General features: G+C 39.8%; 1 protein-coding gene across 3 annotated transcripts in view; it reads left to right on the top strand.

The window, feature by feature from the left end:
* Positions 1-24,674, top strand: part of LOC136431157 (phospholysine phosphohistidine inorganic pyrophosphate phosphatase-like) — a 31,312-nt gene continuing 6,638 nt past the window's right edge. The window contains exons 1-2 of one of the 3 annotated variants that reach the window (XM_066422432.1): positions 1-25; positions 7,645-7,763. In XM_066422432.1, coding sequence (XP_066278529.1) covers positions 11-25; positions 7,645-7,763 — 134 coding nt within the window. In that variant the 5' untranslated portion in view covers positions 1-10. Of the gene's footprint in view, positions 26-7,345; positions 7,764-24,674 lie in introns of those variants that run through there. The other 2 variants (XM_066422431.1, XM_066422430.1) reach the window with 2 other exon arrangements.

Raw genomic sequence — 24,674 nt, forward strand, 5'->3', positions numbered from 1 at the left:
CCCATCCAAGATGGCTTCCTCTGGTAGTTTGTTACGCGCCGATTTGAGGCACAAGACATGGTCGCGTAAAAGCTCAATAGATCTCGCACGAAAGGCCAAATCATGCATATAAATGTGTCCCCGTAATGTCAAGAAGCTGTCCAAGCTCCTGCGATACACTTGGAGATCCAAATATAATTTTCGAACGAGACTTGCACCCTCAAAGTTGGCCCCAAATGAGCCTTCTTGTGTTAAATTCTGTTGTAGATTTCGCACTGCATGGGGGTTTCCGTGCTACCGTTTCAGCATTATCAGGCGTAATTTACTTCCGGGTCGTAGCAGAAGGGCTTGCGACCGAACGCGGAAGTGTGGTCAATCTTCACGTTCTATCCAAAGATATGTTAAAATACTTTTCTTATTTTAGAATTTGTCATGCAGTGCAAATTAACCGGCTCCTTACTGATCCTTACTGGGCGCCCAGTACGGAACAGACGACACCTACCGGGCATACGTCACCAAAAGTGTCTGTGCTCGCTGCGGTTACAGCTTGCTGTATATGCTCAGAAGCAGTTGAGACATACTAAGAGGGCTGAGTTCCGGGAAAAGTTGGAGAAGCCCAAAGAAGACGGTGGCTTCGGCACTCTGGAGGCAACCTTCATGAAAGCAGACCCAATTCTAAAATGAAAGAATTTTCCGTTTGACGTCCGTGCCTATATGGGTGTACACACGCCCTTGAGAAAGCAAGGTTGAAATTGGGTCTATGGAATGACCCAATTCTAAAATGAAGTACTTCTCCGTTTGACGTCCGTACCTATATGGGTGTACACACGCCCTTGAGAAGCCAAGGTTGAAATTGGGTCAATGGAATTACCCAATTCTTAAATCAAAACTTTTCCGTCCTACGTCCGTGCCTATATGAGTGTACGCACGCCCCTGAGAAGGCAAGGTTGACATTGGGTCAATGGAATGACCCAATTCAAAAAAAGGAAAACTTTTCCGTTTGACGTCCGTGCCTTTATGGGTGTACACACGCCCTTGAAAAGGCAAGGTTGACATTGGGTCAATAGAATGACCCAATTCTATAATGAAAACTTTTCCGTCCTACGTCCGTGCCTATGTTGGTGTACACACGCCCTTGAGAGGGCAAGGTTGAAATTGGGTCAATAGAATGACCCAATTCTAAAATGAAAACATTCCGTTTGACGTCCGTACCTATATGGGTGTACACACTACATTGAGAAGCCAAAGTTGAAATTGGGTCCATGGAATGACCCAATTCTAAAATCAAAGACTTTTCTGTCCTACGCCGTGCTTATGTTGGTGTACATACGCCCTTGAGAAGCCAAGTTTGAAATTGGGTCAATGGAATGACCCAATTCTAAAATGAAGTACTTCTCCGTTTGACGTCCGTGTCTATATGGGTGTACACACGCCCTTGACAAGCCAAGGTTGAAATTGGGTCAATGGAATGACCCAATTCTAAAATAAAAACTTTTCCGATTGACATCCGTGCCTATATGGGTGTACACACGCCCTTGAGAAGACAAGGTTGAAATTGGGTCAATGGAATGACCCAATTCTAAAATGAAGTACTTTTCCGTTTGACGTCCGTGTCTATATGGGTGTACACACGCCCCTGAGAAGCCAAGGTTGAAATTGGGTCAATGGAATGACCCAATTCTATAATAAAAACTTTTCCGTCCTACGTCCGTGCCTATATGGGTGTACACACGGCCTTGAAAAGGCAAGGTTGACATTGGGTCAATGGAATGACCCAATATTCCATAATGAAAACTTTTTCCGTTCGACGTCCGTGCCTATATGAGTGTACACACGCCCTTGAAAAGGCAAGGTTGACATTGGGTCAATGGAATGACCCAAAATTCTATAATGAAAACTTTTCCGTCCTACGTCCGTGCCTATGTTGGTGTACACACGCCCTTGAGAGGGCAAGGTTGAAATTGGGTCAATGGAATGACCCAATTCTAAAATGAAAACATTCCGTTTGACGTCCGTACCTATATGGGTGTACACACGACATTGAGAAGCCAAAGTTGAAATTGGGTCAATGGAATTACCCCATTCTATAAATAAAGACTTTTCTGTCCTACGCCGTGCCTATGTTGGTGTACACACGCCCTTGAGAAGCCAAGGTTGACATTGGGTCAATGGAATGACCCATTCTATAATCAAAGACTTTTCTGTCCTACGCCGTGCCTATGTTGGTGTACACACGCCCTTGAGAAGGCAAGGTTGAAATTGAGTCAATGGAATGACCCAACTCTAAAACTTAAACTTTTCCGTCCTACGTCCGTGCCTATATGAGTGCACACACGCCCTTGAGAAGGCAAGGTTGACATTGGGTCAATGGAATGACCCAATCCTAAAATGAAAACTTTTCCGTTTGACGTCCGTACCTATATGGGTGTACACACGCCCTTGAGAAGACAAGGTTGACATTGGGTCAATGGAATGACCCAATTCTAAAATGAAAACTTTTCCGTTTGACGTCCGTGCCTATGTTGGTGTACACACGCCCTTGAGAAGGCAAGGTTGATATTGGGTCAATGGAATGACCCAATTCTATAATGAAAACTTTTCCGTCCTACGTCCGTGCCTATGTTGGTGTACACACGCCCTTGAGAGGGCAAGGTTGAAATTGGGTCAATGAAATGACCCAATTCTTAAATAAAAGACTTTCCGTTTGACGTCCGTGCTTATATTGGTGTACACACGCCCTTGAGAAGGCAAGGTTGAAATTGGGTCAATGGAATGACCCAATTCTAAAATGAAAACTTTTCCGTCCTACGTCCGTGCCTATGTTGGTGTACACACGCCCTTGAGAGGGCAAGGTTGAAATTGGGTCAATGGAATGACCCAATTCTAAAATGAAAACATTCCGTTTGACGTCCGTACCTATATGGGTGTACACACGACATTGAGAAGCCAAAGTTGAAATTGGGTCCATGGAATGACCCAATTCTATAATCAAAGACTTTTCTGTCCTACGCCGTGCCTATGTTGGTGTACACACGCCCTTGAGAAGCCAAGGTTGACATTGGGTCAATGGAATGACCCATTCTATAATCAAAGACTTTTCTGTCCTACGCCGTGCCTATGTTGGTGTACACACGCCCTTGAGAAGGCAAGGTTAAAATTGAGTCACTGTAATGACCCAACTCTAAAACTTAAACTTTTCCGTCCTACGTCCGTGCCTATATGAGTGCACACACGCCCTTGAGAAGGCAAGGTTGACATTGGGTCAATGGAATGACCCAATCCTAAAATGAAAACTTTTCCGTTTGACGTCCGTACCTATATGGGTGTACACACGCCCTTGAGAAGCCAAGGTTGACATTGGGTCAATGGAATGACCCAATTCTAAAATGAAAACTTTTCCGTTTGACGTCCGTGCCTATGTTGGTGTACACACGCCCTTGAGAAGGCAAGGTTGATATTGGGTCAATGGAATGACCCAATTCTATAATGAAAACTTTTCCGTCCTACGTCCGTGCCTATGTTGGTGTACACACGCCCTTGAGAGGGCAAGGTTGAAATTGGGTCAATGGAATGACCCAATATTCCATAATGAAAGACTTTTTCCGTTCGACGTCCGTGCCTATATGAGTGTACACACGCCCTTGAAAAGGCAAGGTTGACATTGGGTCAATGGAATGACCCAAAATTCTATAATGAAAACTTTTCCGTCCTACGTCCGTGCCTATGTTGGTGTACACACGCCCTTGAGAGGGCAAGGTTGAAATTGGGTCAATGGAATGACCCAATTCTAAAATGAAAACATTCCGTTTGACGTCCGTACCTATATGGGTGTACACACGACATTGAGAAGCCAAAGTTGAAATTGGGTCCATGGAATGACCCAATTCTATAATCAAAGACTTTTCTGTCCTACGCCGTGCCTATGTTGGTGTACACACGCCCTTGAGAAGCCAAGGTTGACATTGGGTCAATGGAATGACCCATTCTATAATCAAAGACTTTTCTGTCCTACGCCGTGCCTATGTTGGTGTACACACGCCCTTGAGAAGGCAAGGTTAAAATTGAGTCACTGGAATGACCCAACTCTAAAACTTAAACTTTTCCGTCCTACGTCCGTGCCTATATGAGTGCACACACGCCCTTGAGAAGGCAAGGTTGACATTGGGTCAATGGAATGACCCAATCCTAAAATGAAAACTTTTCCGTTTGACGTCCGTACCTATATGGGTGTACACACGCCCTTGAGAAGCCAAGGTTGACATTGGGTCAATGGAATGACCCAATTCTAAAATGAAAACTTTTCCGTTTGACGTCCGTACCTATGTTGGTGTACACACGCCCTTGAGAAGGCAAGGTTGATATTGGGTCAATGGAATGACCCAATTCTATAATGAAAACTTTTCCGTCCTACGTCCGTGCCTATGTTGGTGTACACACGCCCTTGAGAGGGCAAGGTTGAAATTGGGTCAATGAAATGACCCAATTCTTAAATAAAAGACTTTCCGTTTGACGTCCGTGCTTATATTGGTGTACACACGCCCTTGAGAAGGCAAGGTTGAAATTGGGTCAATGGAATGACCCAATTCTAAAATGAAAACTTTTCCGTCCTACGTCCGTGCCTATAGGGGTATGAACACGCCCTTTAGAATGCAAGGTTGAAATTGGACCAGTATATAGAAACAATCCCTTAAGAGTGCAAAGTTGAAACCGCTTCAAAGGATCGCCACAGTCCGGACATAAAAGAATTGTCCGTCCTAAGTGGGTGTATAACCAACGAGGCATATGATAAAAAAAGTCAATCTTCCCCCACGACCTCTGCTTGGAAAGTAGGTTATATGGGTATAAATTACACAAAAGCCACTAAGAGTGCAAAAAACATTCCGTCCTTATAGTGTACGACCGTAAGTTCCTAACAATGAAAACTCACACGTATGGAATAGAACTTACAAACTTTTCCAAACAAGAGTTTCCCGTCTTAAGTTAGCGGATAGAACCCGCTTAATAATGCAATTCTAAACGTTCTTAAGGAACGCTCTTAGCTATGATTTTCAGGGTATAAGAGCTGAAAACAGTGTAAACTAGAAAGTGTGTTAGAACATTATATACAATGCCCTCGTTCTATTGACGCAATGTCAACCTTGCCTTCTTAAACCCCCGTCACAAATCAAGAATTGAGCTCGGCCGACGTTTCGGTGAGCTCCAAATGGGTACTTTCGGCCGAAGGACGGCCGACGTTCTGTCGATTATGCGGGCTTCGGTCGATTTTAAGAAATCAAATTGATCCAAATATGCTCGGGCGATTTTGAAATTCGGCGAGCTTTGGGCGATCTACGAATTCGGCCGACGCTCGCATGAATATTGACGCCGGCTTAAGGGCGTATGTACACCCATATAGGCACGGGCGTCAAAGTAAAAGTTTTCATTTTAGAATTGGGTCATTCCATTGACCCAATTTCAACCTTGGCTTCTCAGGGCCGTGTGTACTCCCATATAGGCACGGACGTCAAACGGAAAAGTTTTCATTTTAGAATTGGGTCATTCCATTGACCCAATTTCAACCTTGGCTTCTCAGGGCCGTGTGTACTCCCATATAGGCACGGACGTCAAACGGAAAAGTTTTCATTTTAGAATTGGGTCATTCCATTGACCCAATTTCAACCTTGGCTTCTCAAGGTCGTGTGTACTCCCATATAGGCACGGACGTCAAACGGAAAAGTCTTTGATTATAGAATTGGGTCATTCCATTGACCCAATGTCAACCTTGGCTTCTCAAGGGCATCTGTACTCCAATATAGGCACGGACGTCAAACGGAAAAGTACTTTATTTTAGAATTGGGTCTTTCCATTGACCCAATGCCAACCTTGGCTTCTCAAGGGCATCTGTACTCCAATATAGGCACGGACGTCAAACGGAAAAGTACTTTATTTTAGAATTGGGTCTTTCCATTGACCCAATTTCAACCTTGGCTTCTCAAGGGCGTGTGTATATCCATATAGGCACGGACGTAAAACAGAATAGTTTTCATTTTAGAATTGGGTCATTTCATTGACCCAATTTTCAACCTTCATTCTCAAGGGCGTGTGTTCACCCATATAGGCACGAGCGTCAAACGTAAAAGTTTTCATTTTAGAATTGGGTCATTCCATCGACCCAATTTCAACCTTGCTTTCTCAAGGTCGTGTGTACAACAATGTAGGCACGGACGTAGGACGGAAAGTTTTCCTTTTAGAATTGGGTCATTAATTATTCCATTGACCCAATATCAACCTCGCCTTCTCAAGGGCGTGTGTACACCCATATAGGCACGGACGTAGGGCGGAAAGTTTTCCTTTTAGAATTAGGTAATTTCATTGACCCAATTTTCAACCTTGCTTTGTCAAGGGCGTGTGTACACCCATATAGGTACGGACGTCAAACAGAATAGTTTTCCTTTTAGAATTGGGTCATTCCATTGACCCAATTTCAACCTTGGCTTCTCAAGGTCATTTGTACACCCATATAGGCACGGACGTCAAACGGAAAAGTTTTCATTTCAGAATTGGGTCATTCCATTGACCCAATATCAACCTCGCCTTCTCAAGGGCTCGTGTAACGTTACACCCATGTAGGCACGGACGTAGGACGAAAAAGTTTTCCTTTTAGAATTGGGTCATTTCATTGACCCAATTTCAACCTTGCTTTCTCAAGGTCGTGTGTACAACAATGTAGGCACGGACGTAGGACGGAAAGTTTTCCTTTTAGAATTGGGTCATTAAATATTCCATTGACCCAATATCAACCTCGCCTTCTCAAGGGCGTGTTTACACCCATATAGGCACGGACGTAGGGCGGAAAGTTTTCCTTTTAGAATTGGGTCATTCCATTGACCCAATTTCAACCTTGCTTTCTCAAGGGCGTGTGTATACCCATATAGGCACAGGTGTCAAACGAAAAGTTTTCATTTTAGAATTGGGTCATACCCAATTTTAACCTTGCCTTCTGAAGGGCGTGTGTACACCCATATAGGCACAGACGTGAAACGGAAAAGTATTTTAAGTATGTTATAGAACACTTACGAAGTTTTGCTAAAGAACAGTATCAAACCTGTCTTAAGTTGGCGGGTATAACCCGTTTGATAATGCAATCTTGTCCATGGAACGGTTTTCAGTTATAATTCGGAGGGTATAAAAGCCAAAAATTTTAACAGTATAACTAGAAAGTGTGCCTGAACATTATATACAATGCCATCGTTAACGTTACTTTAAAACGTGTACTACAGTGGGCCGCCTCCTTGCGCGCTTCCCGCCCGAACACAGTCAACTTTCATCAGAATCAACACGAAACATTTCTTTTGCTTTGCCTTGCCAGTATTCTGCCGTCACGCTGAGTGTGACCCGGAAACAGTGGAGTGTCGCCCTCAAACCGCATGCCGCGAAACCCCCATATGGTGCGTTCTTGGTCCGGAGTGTAATACTTAAACCATAGGGAAAACCTTGGAAAATGTGTCATCTTTAACTCGAGAAATCTTGCTTCTTGGAGAAGCTTAGATACCCCGCTTTATTGCAGGGGCTTGAGGAACGTCTTGACATTACGAGGACACATTTATATGCATGATTTGGCCTTTCGTTCGAGGACTATTGAGTTTTTACGTGACCATGTCTTGTGCCTCAAATCGGCGCGTAACAAGTTGGTACGACAGTTGTTCCGACATTCAGGGCGTTTTGCTGGACATTTCTGGGGTTTTGTACGATAGTGGCGCTGGTGGAGGCGTGGCCATTCCTGGATCTGTAGAAGCCGTGAAAAAGTAAGCAGTTCAAGTCTTAAGTACTTCTATATTCATGTAAAACCACGAGGAGAAAGAAACGTGGTTAGAGCAGACGACGCTCGCTGAGCGCTGGTATATTCCTGGAGCATGATGCATTTTACAAAAGTTTAATGGGGAAATACAAAGATACAAGTTGTGCAGTAGAAAACTGTATTTCAAACTATAAAATTTCGCTGTGCCACTTCGCTTGGTCTTGTCAGAGAACGTCCCAAACTAATTTGAGACACGCCCCCTTAATTGTAACCGGTTTGCGTAGCAAAACCTTTGTTGGATCCGTTGGTATGTGTGGTGGCCGCCATCTTACAGCCCGGTCTTGCAGAGCTTACACTAAATCATTTGCAAAACTGGTGTGTTATGACTAAATGTACATGTACACTGGTTATGCAAAACAAACAAACAAACAAACAAACAGACAGACAAACAAATAGACAGGCATAATTGTATTCAAATGACAATAAATTTGCAAGCTACGAATTGAACGTTGCAATTATGTGTAGGCCCTGAATTTCAATTCAGCAGGTAAGATACAATTGACTCCTGTACTAGTAGCTTGAACTGAAGTTCTGAAAAAGAAAATGTTTTTATGAACTATGATTCAGTATGATGATACATCTTTGAACTTTCTTTACAACTTATCATGATATAGAACGCATTAACTATGATACTAATACACTGTGAGCCTAGGTGGATTTTCAAAAGTTTTTATTGTGTTAAATAAAACTTTACAAGCGTGCTGAAATGAATTCTACTGTACTGTATTTAAGTATTTCATAGCCATGTTCACTGCCAATAACACGAACATCAAGTCTTGTTTAGATATTGTTTTCTTAGCCACAGTAACTGTTATTTCTTGGTCTCCATACAAAGTTTTGATATACTGTATTCTAATTAAATTATACATCCACATGTAGCATCGAGACAATCAGTACAGAAAGTCAATCAAGTTATACAACCCATAACTGACTTAATGTTAAGTATTCACAACAAATTTCTCTCCTGCTGTTGTTAGATCCCATTCATTGTGGTTAATACATAATCATTTATTGTAGGTAATTGAACAATAAGTGGAAACAACACTACTGATAACTTACTTACTTGCATGGATTACTACTGGGAAAAGTTTTCAAGTATATAGTTAGCAGTTATGGTGGTAGATTCCAATGAATGGAGATAAAGAAACACTTTAAGGTGCTATATGTTACACATTGGTGTAAGTAGAGAACAATATAACATTACATCACAATATACATTAGTGTGTATATGTATCCTTTTCCTAGGTACCAATCATTAATGCTAAAGAATAACCAACATTCTTATCCTTGGTACTGATCACTGACACTAAGGGATAACCAACATTATTGTCCTTGGTACTGATCACTGACACTAAGGGATGACCAACACTCCTGTCCTTGGTACTGATCACTAACACTAAGGGATAACCAACATCCCTGTCGTTGGTACTGATCACTGACACTAAAGGATAGCCCTGATCCCTGTCCTTGGTACTGATCACTGACATTAAGGGATAACCAACATCACTGTCCTTGGTACTGATCACTAACACTAAGGGATAACCAACATTCCTGTCCTTGGTACTGATCACTAACATTAAGGGATAACCAACATTCCTGTCCTTGGTACTGATCACTGACACTAAAGGATAACCAACATTCCTGTCCTTGGTGCTGATCATTAACTCTAAAGGATAACCAACATTCCTGAACTTGGTACTGAACACTAACACTAAGGGATAACCATGATCTCTGTCCTTGGTACTGGTCACTGACACTAAGGCATAACCAAAATTCTTGTCCTTGGTACTGATCACTGACACTAAGGCATAACCAACATTCTTGTCTTTGGTACTGATCACTAACACTAAGGGATAACCATGATCCCTGTCCTTGGTACTGGTCACTGACACTAAGGGATAACCATGATCCCTGTCCTTGGTACTGATCAATGACATTAAAGGAATAACCAACATTCCTGTCCTTGGTACTGGTTACTGACACTAAGGCATAACCAACATTCTTTTCCTTGGTACTGATCACTTACACTAAGAGATAACCAACATTCCTGTTCTTGGTACTGATCACTGACACTAAAGGATAACCAACCTTCCTGTTCTTGGTACTGATCACTAACACTAAGGGATAACCAACATTCCTGTCCTTGGTACTGATCACTGACACTAAAGGATAACCAACATTCCTGTCCTTGGTGCTGATCATTAACTCTAAAGGATAACCAACATTCCTGAACTTGGTACTGAACACTAACACAAAGGAATAACCAAAATGCCTGTCCTTGGTACTGATCACTAACACTAAAGGAATGACCACCATTCCTGTTCTTGGTACTGATCATTGACACTAAGGAATAACCAACATCCCTGCCCTTGATGCTGATCACTAATACTAACAGAAAGCACCATATTACTACATTTTATTCACAACAACATCAATAATGATGATACTAGTAATCTTATAGATAGCATAGCAGATTAATAGTCAAAATGGTAATGTATCAATTGTCCTTCATCAAGTGTAAGATAAAGACATTAACAGAAAATTGAATTCTAATCCGTGTCGTAACATGTTTTGAAGATAATGTTATAGAGAATCTACATATTACAGTACAAGTATTAGTTAAGTGTATATTGAATCATGAGTACAAAATTATGATATATGGTAGCTTATCATTTGCTGCTAAGTGGACATAGTCTTTGTTACTATTTTTTTGGTTTTTTCAAAGCAATGATGTTTGATATCATACAGTACATTTCATTAGAAGACAACAATATCATCCTAAATTGAACTATAACACATTCAGTAAGATTGCTTTTTGTCTTCTGCAAGATATCAACAAATTCTACCAGAGGAAATATTCCACATTCTTTGTCCATCATCCGTCCATCATAAAAGTGCTAAGTTCTTTATTTGAAACTATGTGCATGTGAACAAAATTAAGCAAAGAACAAAGTTCATGTTCAAAATCATCATTGACTTTTCCACTGCAAGTTCTGTATCCCAGTGGCATACTAAAGGACTAGGAAGTTATTTTGTGAGCTTCAAGAGACCCGACTGATCTGATTACAACAGTGCATAAAGATTAGTTCTTCATTTTTCTCTTGTACCAGCATCATTTAGCAGTTTTTCATAATATTACTTATTGTTAAGTATTGTACATTAACATTTTCCTTTATGACCACAGTGAAGTAAGTTGTGTACACTACACACTGTATTAGATTTTAAGCTGAAAAAACATGGTTGGAAATCTTAAGGATGGCTGCTTCATAATCTTTTTGAAAGCTGGCTCACTCCTGGTTAATTTAATCGTCTTGGAACCTGTATCTGTTGGTTTGTTCTTACATGTCCTCTTTACAGGACGAGGAAGTGAGGAGGTATCACCGGGAGGTTAGCATTTCTGTTGGGTACTTCAAAGTCAACGTTTTTATTAGGTTGCCTTATACCTACACCACTATAGATCTTGTTTTTATTGCATTGCCTAAAATAGAGGGGGCTCACCCAGTTTATTTTGTGTTTTAATTTGAGCCTACGTATTCAAGTCTAGAAACTGTCTCTTCCAGGGGAGGGGGGATTGAGGAGGTATCACTGGGAGGCTAACGCTTCTGTTGGTAAAATGCTTCAGAGTCCTTGTTTCTATCAGGTAGCTTTAGACTAACATCCCTGTAGATCTTAGGTCCTTGGTGATGTACCCCCATCTTTGTTATACAGATAATGGCACTGATCAGAGACAGCCGCACTGGAGTCGTAGCGTGGGTTTCTGCCTGAGGATTTACTTTTAGGCTGATAAGCACCTGATCTCGTCAACCTGGTTGTCACAGTACTATTAGCTGTGGTGTTTGTGGTTGGGAAAACATTAGGGTCGGTAACTGTAGGGCCTGTTTGGGACATATCCACAGTTGGCCTGGACTCATATTGCGGGTTTATCAAGGATTTGGTGATAACTTGGGATTCGACCAATGCTGTCTGATCATGGCGAGTTGTCACAGTAGTGTTTGCTGTACTTGTGGCTGTGTAACCATCAGACTCTGAGCCTGTTGAGCCTGTTGGTGACATAGCCACAGCTGGTCTGGACTCATATTGTGGGTTTATCAAAGATTTGGTGAAAACCTGGGACTCATTCAATGCTGCCTGATCATGGCTGGTTGTCACAGTAGCTGCTGTGTTGTTTGTGGTTGTGCTATCATTAGAGTCTGTAGGGCCTGTTTGTGAGATACCCACATCTTTATGTGTGTGCTGTGAGACAGCTGCCCCTGTGTCATACTGTGGGTTTCTGACCAACGATTTGCTTATAGCCTTGGATGAAGCCAATGCTGTCTGATCATGGCTAGTCACATGTGATGTGTTGTTTGTGGTGTTGTTTGTGGTGTTTGGGAGATTCCTGGTTCTCCTTTTGGACCAAATCACAAGGATGATGGTACCAATGAGGACAGTGCCAGCTATGGCACTACACAGGGACGCAACAATAACAGGCAGGGAGAAACCAGGAGCAGATTCCTCACAACTGCCGCTTTCTGGTTTGCCCAAGGTGCTGCTGAAAGAGGAAAGTGGGAAAGTTGTGGGCATGTGCAGGTGGACGTCTACAGATAGTGTGGCAAATGTGGAGCCAACAGGACTTGCTGCCATGCAGACGTACAGACCAGCAGCATCTGCAGTCACATTTATGGTGACAGTATTCTTGGCATCCACAGTCACTCTCCCTCCTGACTCAACACTTTTGTTCAGTCCAGATGGGAGAATGACTGTGATGTCTGGTGTGGGGAATCCTGAAGCTTCACAGACCAAACTCTCCCCTTGTGTGTTTTCTTTGTTTCTCTCAAATCTCACAATGTCCGGTTCTTCATGATCACAATATAGCAGATCTATAAGATTTATATCTTTAAGCTTTTGCCCATAGAAGTTCTCAGGTTGGGAACAAGTGATCTGGTTTTCAAATGAATGAGACCCAGTCATTTGTAGCCTAACGGGAAGCATCCTACAGTCACACTTCCAGGGGTTGTTGCCAATGTTAACATTAGAGATATGTTGAATCCTTAGTAACTCTTCAATGGGTAACACTTTGATTTTGTTGCTCTGCAAATCAAGTTTAGAGAGACTTGCAAGGCCTGTGAATGTTCCAGCCTGAACATCACTGATGTTATTAAATTCTAGACCAAGAACCTGTAAGTTTCCCAACCCTGTGAACATGTTAGATCTGAGCCTTGTCAGCTTGTTGCAACATAGCCTCAAGGATTTTAGTTGTGGTGTTGAATTAAATGTTCCAGTCTGGATGTCATTGATGACACTCATTTGTAGATTCAGGTTTTCCAAGTTACCCAACCCTGTAAACATCCCAGCTCTGAGGCTTGGTAGCTTGTTTCCGTGCATGCCCAAATCTTTTAGTTCTGAAGTTGGCTTGAAAGTTCCAGCCTGTATGTCCTTGATGCCATTACCCCCCATTATAACTACTCTCAAATTTCCTAACCCTGTAAACATGTCAGATCTGAGGTTTGTTAGCTTGTTGTTGTGCAGGTACAAGGATTTCAGTTTTGATGTTGTGTTAAAAGTCCCCCCCTGAATATCACTGATGTCATTTCCTGATAGACAAAGAGTGTGCAAATTTCCTAACCCTGCAAACATGTTAGGTTTAAGGTTTGTTAGTAAGTTGCTGTCAAGAACTAACATGATCAATTGTGACAAGGTATTGAATGAGTGGTCATTGATTGTGATGATACGATTGCTTTGCAGATATAGTTCTTGCAAAATTTTGTACTTTGCAAAATCAGACTGATCTAAAGTTGTGATCAGATTATCTTTCAAAGACAGGGAACTGATATGTGTGTGTGGGTTTTGTGGCACATTAGTCAGGTTCAGACTGTTACAGCTGCAGTAAGGAGCAGGTGCAGAACAGCTGCAGGGAGCTTCTGTTGGTCCAGACACCTTCAGGATGACCAGAAGAAATACCAGCATCCCTGCTTGTGTTTTATCCATGCTGCACTCTCTGCAGAAGCACAAGATTGATGACAGATATAATGAAATGTACTAGTGTGCATAATTAACATTACCATTACATTGGTTTTCATCAAACTTGCCTAAAGGTCAAAATCATGAAAATTCATTCATACCTTCCTGTCTCAAAGTCTGTAAATGACCCAGGCTTATCTTCCCGAGTTCAAGATTTATCTATCACCCACAAATCGGGACCATAGCTTGTATAGAACACGAGATATCAAAACAGTAAGTACTGCTGCAGTACCAAAGAAAGCTGCAAGGGGGCTTAAGATCTAATCAGACCATGTACCAATTGCAACTTTCATGGCAATCCATCCATAGGCCACACCAATTTTATTTGTTGATTCTCAGATTTTTACAGAAAAAAAATGGATTGACAGGGCAAAAAAAAAATGAATAAATTTTTTTTTGCAAATAGTCTGGGGTGAAGATAAGGGTTAACATAACATAAAGAATAAAAGAATAAGAGGATTATTTTAGTTTCAGCTTTGTATGGCTTGTTTTAATGTAATGCACCCCTTTCTTTGATCTTGTACTATAACTTTAGTAACAAAATTACCTTTTGCCATGTAATATATAGATCGATATTGAGATATAGTTTTAATAAATGAAAAATTACAACTTAAGATCAATGTGACCACACTTTTTAGGTATGTGCAGGCCTTTATAATCTATTTTAGTGGCTATTGAGTTTTACAACTGAACAAATAGTAAAATTGGGAGTAAAAATTTGTGAATGGGAATAGCAACTTTTTTTTTTTTCAAAATCGGAAAATCAGGACAGGCTGTTCCGAGAAGCAACAAAAAAAATTGGCGTGGCCATAGCTTCTTGAGTTATGCTGCTAAAGTACAACATACTTACAGTAGTATAAAAGCCAAACATAACCCGCCTGGCAAAGGTAACTATCATACTCACAATCAGCTTGATACTTGTACCATTCAAATGACAAATGTATCGCTAGAAACTGCAAATGCAATATGATTCACTTGCTATTTTTAAAAAACGTTGTCCAGAGTTGATTTAAAAAGTTGCTAAAGTCAATGTTTTAAATGAATCCTGCAAGAAGGATTCTAGTTCCAGAGGTTATATCGCTAACCACTGGACTACGCACGCTATGCTTCAAATGACAAATGTATCGCAAGAAAATGCAAATGCAAAATTATTCACTTGCCATTTTTTTTAAACATTGTCCAGAGTTGATTGCTAAAATCAATATTTTAAATGAATCCTGCAAGAAGGCCGATTGCTCAAAATCTCATAAAATGTTGCGCATCAGCGCTCTCCCAAAAAACAAATACTGCCGCTCCAAGAAGTCTGTGAAGGATGCTAGCAACTAGCTTAAAATTCAGACATGATTTTTCCAAATAGTCCATGGCGACGCATAGCTACATGTACGCGTTGCATAGATTGGATGAATCATTCATAATCTGACTTTTTGATCTGGCTAGATCTGGATTCGGGATCAATCCGGCTTTTTGTAACTTTAGACTGAATGGCCCAAATTTGGCTAGAGAGTTGAGTTGGGTTGCCAGATTTTGACAGATTTTCCCCCTAGGCTATTGCAGAATGCAATAAGTTCATCATAAAAAAGTAAAATCTGTTTGGTAGTCAAGTCGATTTAATTTTCTGAACATGACCACTCCTGATCAATTTCAAATCTATTCATTGGAGGGGACAGTTTGGAAATTAACGGATTCATCATTAATCAAACTACTAGTACAGTCAAACTGTATTAGTCAACTTTGCATCATAAGTGGCCATCTTGATTATTTCATTTGGTCACTTTCTGTCGGTCCCTTGAATTTTTCCCATTGACCTACATGTATTAAGCGTTAAGAATTAGTCTATTTCTGGTCCCGTGGGTAAAGCAACACTGCTATCAATTTCTGTGAATTTCTACTGGGCAAAGATTACGGCAGCTTTAAGAAAATACAACCCGTACATGTATCTGATGCGCTAAGTTCGTGACATGTTTGTATGCTGGCCCAATTTCCGGGCATTCATCCAGAAATGTGCCCAAAACGTACAATGTATCTTCGCGATCATGGTGAGAGTAGGAGCAAAAAGGGTCATTGGAAGACACAACTGTTACGGAGATAAAATGTGGTGAGTTTATTTTGTTGCAAAGTATCACTGAGTGTGTTTACATTACAAAAACCTTCAAAATAAATCTTGATGACATTGTTGTGATGTGAAAATATCCATGTGTGTAGTGAGGGAAAAGTTCGACCTAGCCTCTACAATGCCTTTCTACTGTGTTCCAACATGTTAAACAAATTTCCAACATTGAACGCATTATTTGTATTAGTTTCTAAACTGTTGCAACATAGATTCATCATTTGTTTGAACATGTTCCAACATTCTAAAAACATTGTGTAACTGGGTCAGCGGGCTGGGAACAGGGCAATTCACACATCCCTGCAAAGTATAGGGGATTATCCCTGGGTGCCATGCATAGACACCTGAAGACAAAAGATTTACCAGTGTACATGTCCAGACGTGAAATCTTGAAATATACAGAGGCAGACAATAGAGCGTGATTAGCACCTACTTTTATGGGGGCAATAACCCAAATCTACCATTTGGAAAATGATGCAAAATGTTGGAACAACCTGAAATGGTCTTTTATCTTAGATTGTTCAAACTTATTGGCAATATTATCTGAAAACCTTCAGGGTGACATGGAATTGAGTCTATAGAATTTGGTGCTCATATCATGATACAATAGGGAAGGCTTACCTTTGAAACTTGCTCAGGTTTTGCTTTCAAGTGAGACAGAATCTCTTTTCTTGCCGAAGAGTCGTGAAGGACAGCTGTTTAGGAACTGCAGCTGGGTGCTCTTGGTGGCAAGACTTGTATATTGGTAAGTGAAAACAGCTGGAGTCCTCCCCTTATATGTATTTGTAATATTACCATTGGTTGTGTAACAGTTGATTGTCTGCTTGTTAATTGTTGAGGAGGTTTATTGACTGATTATTGTGTTGATGACTACATGATGAGATTCACTTTCAACCTTTTCTTGGAAAGAAAACAATCTGTAGAACCAGAAAGGCCGTCATTTGCCCGCGGGCAAATACAGCATATTTCACTCCCTCCCCATGCAATAAAGGACATTTTGCAAAAAGTAATGTACCATCCAAAAATTCTGCAACGTGACCCGAATGGAACACTTGTTCGTTGGCCAATGGCAGATTAACCTTATAATTAGATCGAACGTGGAACGGGGATAGGACTTTTGACCTGTTTTTGGTCTGAAAATAGGCCCCAAAGTCCCCAAAATGAGTCAGTTTGAGATGGTGTATACCAAACATGTAATTCAGGTCCTGTGGGCATATTATATATATATATATATGTTCAAGGCACCCTGATACCGAAGTTCAGGTCATTTGGTTGTAATACAAAGGGATAGGAGCCCAAAGTATAACTTTTGTCTAAAAATGCCTCAAAAAAAACTCCATAAAAATGTTTTTAAGGCCTGTTTTAGATAAAAATGAAAAAAAAAAACGTTTCAGGATGTTTGTCTTCTTAACCTACATGCCAAATTTCAGGTTGTTTGGCCCACAAATGATGGTGTTGAATCAATTTAACTGAAATGACAGGAGGAGAAGAAACCCGAGAAAAAACGATATATTTCACTCTACAATATGAAATATAATAAAGTTTAGCACCTTATCTTCATTTACATGTTTTCTTTAAAAAAAGTTATTTGTGATTAGTAGATGTAACGTCAGGCAACTTTACACCTTAAATTACACTTATTTGAAGTCCTAGGTGATTTGTAAACAGCTCTTGTCTAGACCGTGCATGATACATGTCCAGACGTGACTTGTTTACCCACAATGCATCCACCAGCTGCACATGTGCAGTTTAAACCATTGACTCAGGCTCACATACATGTAAACTTTGTGTCCATCCAACCATGATAACTATGATGACATGACATTTCTAGTTTTGTTGATGATGATGATGATGAATATCCTTTTGACATCCTTCCAAACCATGAAATCCACCGAAACAGTTATGTATCCAAATGATACAAATTTACAAGGTAGCTGTTGCTCAGATATACACTCTAGTTACAATATGATTGACTCCTGGCGCTTGAATTAATTTTGAAATGATTAATTAGAAAAAAAAGGCTTTTGTGAAGTATGATGACGTGCACTGCATTTCTAGTGTGTAATAATAAATTCTTTCATGGTTCTGATGATGTGTTATCAACTTTCTTTCCAACTCATCATTTAGAAGACGTTAACTGTGGCACTCATCCGATCTGGATTTAAAGACATTTTTATTGTGATGAATAAAATTTTACATGATTGGGTGCTGAAATGAATACTTACTTTGGCTACCGATAAAAATTTCAAAGCCATGTCCATTGCCAATTACATGAACATCAAATATTTTATAGTCTCTTCTTCCCTTAAGCTTCCACAAGTATTTCTGGCTGGCTCTCTCTATATTGAGTACATTAAAGTTCAAGCAACATTTTGATAGAGTTTTGTTGTCTAGTTGTTCTTAATATGCAGGTAGCATCAGGATTCAGATCAGTACAGTAAGTCGAATCACAAAAAAATTTGCATTGACTTAAAGGCATCCAGAGCATTTTATGAGGCTTGAAACTTGACTAAAAAAACTCAAATTTCTAGTTATTTCTATATATACATAGTAAGTTTCAATAACCATGAATACATATCGACATTAAAGGAGCAAAGATACCATACCATTGTGTGGTGAGAACTGATAGAAAATCCAAGCCCTAATAGACAGATCCTGACTGTCCATCATATCTATCAGTTTGACCAATGAGAGAGTCTCTGCATGTCCGTCAGATATTTGCATTCTTATGTTTTAATTTTGAATGTCTACGTTTTGACGGAGGTGGGTGGAGCTATATGGTATCGGTCTATTTACACTAGGCGCATTAGATTAAGAGATCACCATGTAGCTTATTTTTGTGCTGCTTTTGAGCACTTTTGATAAGAAATGTGCACGCAAATGTGTTAAATGCCAATTTCATGAAGATTACAGCAACTAGAATATTTCCAGTTTTAAGCCTCATAAAATGGTCTGGGTGCCTTTAATGAAAGTTACTCAACTGGATAGGTTTTGTAAAATATAATGTAAATGGTCAGGCGTTTCATATACATGTATAGCATTCGCCTTTTGTCAGTGACTGAAATGGATCTGTCCAACAACAAAACAATGAATACTTACTGGTGTGTAAATGAATCTATGAATTGATATGATAAAATATCAAGCATTCTTACAGTCACAACCTAAAAATTAGAAGGAAGATGAATGTACATTTTTGCCTCTGGTGTTGTTAGGTTCTATCCATTGCGGTTGATATATAAACCTTCACTGTAAATACATCCTGAACAATAAGTAAAAGCCACACTACTGGTAGCTTACTTACTTAAATTACTACTGACAAAGCTTTCAAGTGCACGCACATGCTCAGCAGTCATGGTAGCAAATTGCAATAAAGTATTAGAGATCAAGAAGCACTTCAAGATATTTTACGTGCTGTGTGTTACAAAATTTGTAGTTACCTGAGCTATGAGTTGATAGAAATTATAACATCAAAATGTTTAGTTACCAGCTATGGCCTAATAGAAATTATAACATCACAGTCATCACCATATAAATGAGTATATGTCACAACAAAATAAAGAAATGTCTCTTATTTTCACCAATAATCAACACAACTCAGCATAATCAAGACTAGTGTCTTCAACTCCTGGAAATGGAATCCTTCTGACAATGTGTCATAAAATATTTGAAAATAATTATAATGTCATGGAGAATCAAACTTACATGTACCATACAATTATATATGAAAACATATCTGCTACTAAGACAAAGTAGACTAAGTCCTTTTTGTTGCCAATTTAGTATTTTTGTTCGGCTGTCAAAGCAATGCTGTGCAACATTGTAAATCATACAGAATGTTTCATAGTAGTGTGCAGGCATGTAAATGAAAAAATCTTGAACTACTATATTAATAATAATAATAACAATTCTATGAGATATCAACAATTTCTACCAGAGAAAATATTCCACATATTTTGTTCATCATTTGTCCATCATAAAAGTGCCTTCTTGATTTGATGCATGTACAAAATAAATGTACATGTGAACAAAAATGAGCAAAGAACAAAGTATGTTCAACTTTGATGACCTTTGACTTTTCTGTACAACAGTGTGCAGTGTACCCTGTATTCGAGCAGCATACATAATTTGTCTACAGGACTAGGAATAATTCATTTTGTGAACTTACATAACATCATGGTTGAATATTATGATTCAATCAGTGCATTCAAAGGTATGTCTTTTTTGAATAAATGGTCCCTTTTTGAACATACTACAAGTAAGTTTAATTTGTGCACCTTTTTTCAAGTTGCAAAAACATGGCTGGAATCTTTTAGAATGGTTGCCTCATAGTCTTTTCAAAGTTGGCTCAGGTTAATCTTAAGCGTGGGTGTTAGGATTGTTGTGCCACCTGCATCTGGTAGTCAGACATTGTTACATGATGGTCTGGATGCCTTTTTCTGTGAGGCGTCACAAGCATGGCTATCTTTATTCACCGTTAATCGTGGCAAGCTCTATTTCAACGTTCAAGCATTGTCGGTAAATTATTCCTAGAAGCCTATTCCGGACTCATATATATGGTTTATAACACTTTCAAATATTTTGTGATAAACTTGGGACTCATTCAATGCTGTCTGACCATTAGTTAGTTGTTACAGTAGCTATGTAACAGTTGTTTGTGGTTGTGCAATCATTAGAGTCTGTAGGGCCTGTTTGTGAGATACCCACATGTTCATGTGTGTGCTGTACATGTGAGACAGCTGCCCCTGTGTCATACTGTGGGTTTCTGACCAACAATTTGCTTATAGCCTGGGACGAAGCTGATGCTGTCTGATCATTGCTGGTGTTTGAAACAATGCTGGGGTCTGTATGTGGAGGGGGATTCTTAGTCGTCCTTTTGGACCAAATCACAAGGATGATGGTACCAATGAAGACAGTGCCAGCTATGGCACTACACACAGACCCAACAAGAACAGGCAGGGAGAAACCAGGAGCAGACTCCTCACAACTGCTGCTTTCTGGTAATTTGCCCGAGGTGCTACTGAAAGAGAAAAGAGGGAAAGTTGCCTGTTCTGATGTAAAATTGAAAGTTGTGGGCATGTGCAGGTGGACGTCTACAGACAGTGTGGCAAATGTGGAGCCAACAGGACTTGCTGCCATGCAGACGTACAGACCAGCAGCGTCTGCAGTCACATTTATGGTGACAGTATTCTTGGCATCCACAGTCATTCTCCCTCCTAACTCAACACTTCTGTTCAGTCCAGATGGGAGAATGACTGTGATGTCTGGCGTGGGGAATCCTGAAGCTTCACAGACCAAACTCTCCCCTTGTGTTGATGTGTTTTCTTTATTTCTCTCAAATCTCACAATATTCGGTCCTTCGCGATCACAAAAAAGCAGATCTATCAGATTTATATCTTTAAGCTTTTGCCCATAGAAGTTGTCAGGTTGGGAACAAGTGATCTGATTTTCAAATGAATGAGACCCAGTCATTTGTAGCCTAACGGGAAGCATCCTACAGTCACACTTCCAGGGGTTGTTGCCAATGTTAACATTAGAGATATGTTGAATCCTTGATAACTCTTCAATGGGTAACACTTTGATGTTGTTCCTGTGCAAATCGAGGTCAGAGAGACTTGCAAGGCCTGTGAACGTTCCAGCTTGAACATTACTGATGTTATTAAATTCTAGACAAAGAGCCTGTAAGTTTTCCAACCCTGTAAACATGTTAGATCTGAGCCTTGTCAGCTTGTTGCAACATAGCCTTATGAATTTTAGTTGTGATGTTGAATGAAATGTTCCAGTCTGGATGTCATTGATGACATTCATTTGTAGATTCAGGTTTTCCAAGTTACCCAACCCTGTAAACATCCCAGCTCTGAGGCTTGGTAGCTTGTTTCCGTGCATGCTCAAATATTTTAGTCCTGAAGTTCGATTGAAAGTTCCAGCCTCAATGTTATTGATATCATTACCCATCAGTATAAGTTGTTGCAAATTTCCTAACCCCGTAAACATTTTAGATCTGAGGTTTGTTAACTTGTTGTCATGCAGGTACAAGTGTCTTAGTTTTGATGTTGCATCAAAAGTCCCCCCCTCAATATCACTGATGTCATTTCCTGCTAGATGAAGGGTGTGCAAATTCCCTAACCCTGTAAACATGTTAGGTTTAAGGTTTGTTAGTAAGTTTTTTTCAAGAACTAACATGATCAATTGTGACAAGGTATTGAATGATTCGTCATTGATTGTGGTGATATGATTGGTTTTCAGATCTAAAGTTCGCAAAATTTTGTACTTTGCGAAATCATACTGATGTATAGTTGTGAACAGATTATTTGTCAAAGACAGGGAACTGATGTGTGTGTGTAGGTTTTGTGGAATGCTAGTGAGGCTCCGACTGTCACAGTTGCACCTCTCTTTGGAAACGCAGACACAGGGAGTTTCTGTTGGTCCAGACACCTTCAGGATGACCAGAAGAAATACCAGCATCCCTGCTTGTGTTTTCTCCATGCTGCTGCACTCTCTGCAGAGGCACAAAATGGATGACAAGTATGAGGAAATGTAATTTTTCCTCTTTTTAATTTAATAAGAAAATCATGTTTCAATTTTCATATTCAATATACCATTACATTGTTCTTCATCATATCTACAGGTCAAAAATCAGGAAAATTCATTCATCCCTTCCTGACCTATCCTGTTTCAAAGTCTGAAAATGACATGCCCCCTGCTTTTCCAAAGAATGGTAGTAGAGGTCTCGATCTTTCCTCACTTCTATCCAAGCGCAATAATCTACATACTCGTGACCCCAAAAATCATGACCATACCTAATGTATAGAACACGAGATATCAAAACAGTTATTGTCACAGTATGTTTTCCTGCAGTACCTAGGAAAATTGCCAGGGGCCCCCCAAATCTAATTATTTCTTCTATCAGACATGACCCACCCACATACCAGATTTTATGACAATCCATCTGAACAGCTTCTCGAATTTTGTTGCTTAACCACAAACATACAAGCATACATACATGCATACATGCATGCAGTTATGCTGCGGAAACAACCCCCCCACCAACCCACCCACACAGACAACCACCCACCCACCCACACACACACACACACACACACACACCCACCCACACACACACACACACACACACACACACACACACACACACACACACACACAGACCAAAGACTAATATCTCCATACGAACGATACCTGGGTCCTCCATTTTTCATGTCGGTAAACATTTATAATAACCTCTTGGCAAACGTAATTCTGATACTGTAGTTGGATACTTGTACTTGTACAAATATATCGCTACAAAGAGCACAACTGATGCAAAAATAAAACTCTAGGACACTTGCAATATCTTTAGAAAAAACACTGCCATGAGAGTTCATTTCAATATCGTATGTATATTCAAGGCAGTGTATACCAATCGCTGGCTTTTGTTATCAAGGTCTAGAACTTTTAAGGTGAAGAATTAAAGCAAAAATGTAAAAGTACAAATTAAAGACAATAATATTGTACTTTTAATACATGATTGATGAAAAAGATGTAGTCCTCTACAAGACCTTCAGCCAAAATGAAGAAACAGTATATGAGATTCAAGTGCTGTACCCCTGTATGGGGACCTGGCGATGACTATTCTGGGTCATAGAAGGGTTGTAAGAAAAAAAACCTGGTGTTTCTGAAATGGTAAACGTGTACGATATCAGTTTTGATTGGTGGCAAATTCTCACATGAATTTATCCCATGATTTTGATGCATAGATCTGGTACAGACTATAGGACTTTTTAATCTGGCTAGATCCGGATTTAGGCTCAATCCAGCTAAAACTAACAGCCCGAATTGGGCTATAGAGGGGGGCTAATCTAAGGATCAGCTGAATCCACCTGGATAGAGGGATTTGGCCGGATTTACCCTGGGATAACACTTACTACCAAAAATCGTTTTTTTTATTTTCTTGTTTTTCCTTGTACAAAGAAAATTTTTCTGTCAGCAAAAATATTATTCTGTATACAAGAATCCCTGTTTTAAGCACAAAAAAGAATCCTTGTTTTAAGCACAAACAAAATCTTTTCTTGTTCTAAGAATTTTTTTCTTAAACCAAGAAAGTTTAAAAAAATTATTCTAGTAGAATCAAATTTTCATGAAAAAATATCTTAAGGAAAGAATCTGTAAAAGTACCACACTTATAGGAAGACTGAGAAAGAAAATTTTCTTAATATCCTTCTAGAAATTGAAAATGTTATTGGAAAACATCATTCATGCTAGAAATGTTTCATTAACATCTGGAAAAAAGAAATAAAATTCTTTGTGTACGAATTGACATACAAAGACTTTCGCAGAAGTTTTCTTGAATTTTCTTGTTTTTCTTTGTATACGAAAATCTTTCTCAACATAAGAAAAAAAGAAAAATAAGAAAAAAGATTTTTATTAGTGTAGGCTTTGCCTGAATGCATTCACAATCATGTAGCATTGTTCGTGATGAAATTTGTGTAAAAAAAGTGACTCTCTGACTCTGAAGCACAAGAACACTGTAGACTGTACACTGCATTCTCTAAAGAACTCAAGACCCATTCTTTCTAATACTGTCCCACAACTTTCTTGATTGGTCAAGAAAACTAAATTGTTTCCTAAACCAGTCTCTCTCAGTCCCCTTCCGTGCCTCGTGGCACATGGGGCTCCCAGGCCTTCCAATAGGACCGATTAACTGGTTATATTTATGGTTTCAGTCATATCATTAAGTACAAAATGGGTTACCGCTAT

Source organism: Branchiostoma lanceolatum, chromosome 3, assembly GCF_035083965.1.
Source record: "Branchiostoma lanceolatum isolate klBraLanc5 chromosome 3, klBraLanc5.hap2, whole genome shotgun sequence".
NCBI classification, from domain to species: Eukaryota; Metazoa; Chordata; class Leptocardii; order Amphioxiformes; family Branchiostomatidae; genus Branchiostoma; species Branchiostoma lanceolatum.